The sequence below is a fragment of the Eimeria tenella genome, genomic scaffold, assembly GCF_000499545.2.
Source record: "Eimeria tenella Houghton genomic scaffold, Eth_scaff4374, whole genome shotgun sequence".
NCBI classification, from domain to species: Eukaryota; Apicomplexa; class Conoidasida; order Eucoccidiorida; family Eimeriidae; genus Eimeria; species Eimeria tenella.
This window is the reverse complement of record NW_013545298.1, coordinates 1-4,013: the sequence shown is the minus strand read 5'-3', so window position 1 is coordinate 4,013 and position 4,013 is coordinate 1. Positions and strand designations below refer to the sequence as shown.

At 57.6% G+C, this 4,013-nt stretch overlaps 1 protein-coding gene across 1 annotated transcript; it reads right to left on the bottom strand.

Moving 5' to 3' along the window:
* Nucleotides 1-547: 547 nt before the first annotated feature.
* On the bottom strand, nucleotides 548-3,961 carry ETH_00040480 (Rhomboid family protein, related; the record flags this gene model as incomplete). Its single annotated transcript, XM_013380056.1, has 10 exons — nucleotides 548-562; nucleotides 878-993; nucleotides 1,200-1,306; nucleotides 1,528-1,649; nucleotides 1,838-1,896; nucleotides 2,076-2,226; nucleotides 2,433-2,590; nucleotides 2,784-3,030; nucleotides 3,556-3,772; nucleotides 3,810-3,961. Coding segments are annotated over 10 exons (1,344 nt in total), but the record flags the coding sequence as incomplete, so codon positions are not given.
* Nucleotides 3,962-4,013: the final 52 nt, after the last annotated feature.

The window sequence follows — 4,013 nt, the reverse complement described above, 5'->3', positions numbered from 1 at the left end:
CCCCCACACAGGGGCCCCCCAGGGGGCCCCTGTGTGGGCCCAGTGGGGGCCCCTACTGCATGCACTGGCTCTCTGTTGCCTCCAAAAGGCCCCCCAAGAACCCACAAACCTTCTGGGGGGGACCCGGGGCCCCTGGGGGCCCCCGGGGCCCTTGAGGCCCCCTGAAGCCCCCTCTACTTTGTAAGGGGGCCCCTAGACATATAGGCCTGACAGTGGGGGGCAGCGCGCGTTGCTGGGGTTTAGGGTTTGGAGCTTAGGGTTTAGGGTTTAGGGTTTGGTGGGGCCTGGCATTGGCGCAGAAGTAATCCGCGCTAGCTTGATTTTCGAAACACCAAAAGTGGCCGCCATTAAACCTCACAAAAGCTGGCAAGGGTTTGCTGACGGGGCTAAACCCTAAACCCTCGCTAAACCCTACACCCCTTTTCGCCAGAGTTGCTGCTGTTGGCAAGCGGCAGCAATGACAACCCGCAGACCCTAGAAAGGAGATTCGCCCGGGAGCCGTGAGGGTTTCGTAGTAGCTAGGGTTTAGGAGAAACAGCCAAAGCACCGTCAGCGACGCCACCTGCAGCAAACCCTAAACCCTAAACCCTAAACCCTAATCCGCAAACCCTACTGCTGCGGCCTGCGTGCGCGGCTGCCGCTTCGAGGCCTCTCTAAACCCTAAATTTACTGCTGCACGGGAGGGCAAAAGCTCAAACCCAAAACCCTAAACCCTAAACCCTAGCAGACTCCACGGACAAGGCATAAAGAAACCAGCACACATGGCGACGGGCAGATAGCTACAGCTTTAAGTAGAAGGTTAGTGGCACGGGTCTCGGGCCTAGGGCTTACGGTTTCGGTTTTAGGGTTTAGGGTTTAGGGTTTAGGGTTTACGCACCAAGAACCCAAGAGCCAGCAACCGCACAGTCCACTCTAGAAAGCCCTCGTAACACTTCCACACAAACGGGGGGCCATCTGCGGGCAGTTCTTTCAGCTCCGCGCGTGTCCTGGCTTCTGCACCACAAACCCTAAACCCTAAACCCTAAACCCTAAATCCTAAACCCTTAACCCTACACCTAGGCAAGCAACCCCGCCACCATCTCAACACAGAAAAGGCGGAACTGCAAATCCAGTTGGGGATGCAGCGCTGGAAACCGCTTCTACCGTTTAGGGCTTAGGGTTTAGGGTTTAGGGTTTAGGGTTTAGGGTTTAGGGTTTACCATGTCTCCTGATACGTCTGGCCAACATGTTGCGCTTCGTTGCTGAAAGGCAGCGGTGGCAGCAGCGCAGCTGCACCCGCGCCCACCAGACGGAGAACGAAAACCTCCTGAAAGAAACCCTAAACCCTAAACCCTAAACCCTAAACCCTAAACCCTGTGCGCCGGCAGCAAGTCTCCCACTGACAGAGAATTACGGGGCCTAATCTCCCGCTTAAGTCAGAAAGCCACTCTCTAAGTTTACAACCCTTAAACCCTGGCGCCCAAACCCTAAACCCTAAACCCTAGAGCCTAAAGCCTAAATCCTAAACCCTACACCCTAAACCCTCACCTGATGGCCCGAAGGGAATATATTGTCGCAAACCCTACGAGCAAACCCCCGAGGCAGCCGCCCAAATGCGCGAAGTTGTCTACAGAAGAGAAACCCCCCATATTCGTCAGCTGGGCCGTGGCCTGCGCACAAACCCTACACCCTAAACCCTAAACCCTAGGCCCTAAACCCTAGGCACTAAACCTTAATCCCTACACCCTACAGCGGCACCAACAGATGCAGCGCTAGGAGTAAACCTCGGCTTCAGAATGGAGAGCTAAGCCTCTAGAATCTAGGGTTTAGGGTTTAGGGTTTAGGGTTTGCGGCTCACAATAACAACGACGACGATCGCCAGGACGCACCAGGGGAAGTGGAGGTAATCCCAATTCTCTGAAGTCAACACACACGTCCTAAAGCCTAAACCCTAAACCCTAAACCCTAGACCTTACACCCTAAACTCACATAATCCTTGCACTTAAGTCACGGCTTTACCGAGGGCGGGCGCAGCAGTATCAGTGCTACCCAAACCCCAAACCCCACCCGCCAAACCCTAAACCCTAAACCCTCACCGATTGCGAAGGGCACGAGGGCCCCCAAAAGCCCGTAAAGGGCCCCCGAAGACCCCACAGTGCTGGTGCAAGGGTCTAGAACTGCGCTGAGGGTATTACCCCCCATGGCGCTGATTACCCAGGTGAGGAGGCAGCGCCAAAACCCCCACATCTGTGCAAACCCTAAACCCTAAACCCTAAACCCTAAACCCTAAACCCTAAAGCCTGGGCTCGGACGCCCGGCCCACTGGCAACAGTTCACGCTAAGGAGAGACACAAGAGCTAAGGCGCTGGGGAGGCGAAGCAAAGGCACGCTGCAACTAGGGTTTAGGGTCTAGGGTTTAGGGTTTAGGGTTTAGGGTTTAGGGTTTGCGGGACCGGCTCGAGAATGAAAAGAACTGCCGCCTGACAAAGAAGATTTATCAACAAATGCATCCAACCCGCATGCAACCAAGAGGCCCAAAAGACTCTGTAAACTTCTCCGTAATTTCGAATTAAATTTGTGTCCAAAGCCCCCAGTGGCAGCAAAATCCGCGCTGCACGCAAACCCTAAACCCTAAACCCTAAACCCTAAACCCCAAGCCCCAAGCCCCAAACCCTAATTCGCTTCTGGGGACGCAGGCGCTGAACTGGTGGGGAAAGCGCGGCGCGCAGGCGGCGCCGCAGGCCCTCGCGTTGCACCTTCAAGGTCTAGGGCCTAGGGTTTAGGGTTTAGGGTTTAGGGTTTACGGTTGGGGGAGTCTGCTGCAGCAGGGCTGGCTGCAGTTCTGCCCCCTTTGACGAGCTGCGGGGGCCAGCCCCGGTCTCCAGCGCATGCACCCCAGGCGCATCTTCTGTGGGGAAAAAGCTGCTGCAGCAGCCACGCAGGGTTTGGGGCTCCTGCTGCTGCTGCTGCTGCTGCTGCTGCTGCTGTTCCCGGGTCCTGCAGGCCCAAGTTCGACTCGCACGCGCCGTACCCAAACGGCACCAACGACGGCTGCGACGCCCACCCAAACCCTAAACCCAAAACCCTAAACCCTAAACCCTAAACGCGGCACCCACACAAACCCTAAACCCTAAACCCTAAACCCTAAACCCTTTGCTCCCCAGCAGAACCCCAGTCAATGATTTACACGCTGCACGGCTTCTGGACACTCACAGCCGCCGCGGGTTAGCGGCTAGGGTTTAGGGTTTAGGGTTAAGGGTTTAGGGTTTAGGGTTTAGGGTTTAGGGTTTGAGCGCCACCTGTGAAGGATGCGTCCACGGCGGATACAAGACGGGCCCAATGCAGCGTCCGTTAAACGACGTAAAGTTAAACACCAACCTGCGCACACGCCGTCACAAACCCTAAACCCTAAACCCTAAACCCTGGACCCTAATACGCCTATGCATAGGATTGGCAGCGTCCCTGCTACTTTTGCTGGCAGCAACTCCCAATCTTCCGCATCCCCTTCTCCGCCCTGCTGCTCCCAAACCCTAAGCCCTAAACCCTAAACCCTAAACTCTAAACCCTAGGGCTCACTCTTGCAAGAAAAGAAAGAAGAGGATGGCGGAGGTGCTGTAGAGCAGCACAAAAGAGCTTCTCCCATTCCCCAGATGGGCCCAAATGCGTTTGCGAGTAGCAGCAGAGAGCGATCGAAAGAGCGACGCTGCGTTGCTGCTGCTGCTGCTGCTGCTGCTGTTGCTGCTGTTCAGCCGGCTCGCACTTCCCCCGGGGGCCCCCCTCCCGTAGCAGTACCCTCTTAAACCCTCAGCTGGCAGCAGCACTGGCTGCACCTGCTGCCCCCTCGTGGGGACCCCCCCCAGAGGCCCTTCGGAGGGGCCCACGTAGACCCAGGGGGCCCCCACGGCGGGGGGCCCCCCTGGGGCCCAGGGGGCCCCCAGGACCCTTTGGTTCCCCAGGGCCCCGTAGGCCCCGGGCGCGCCATGCAGGGGGGGGCCTCCGGGGGGGCCCCCCGGGGGGCCCCCGGCCCCCCCCCC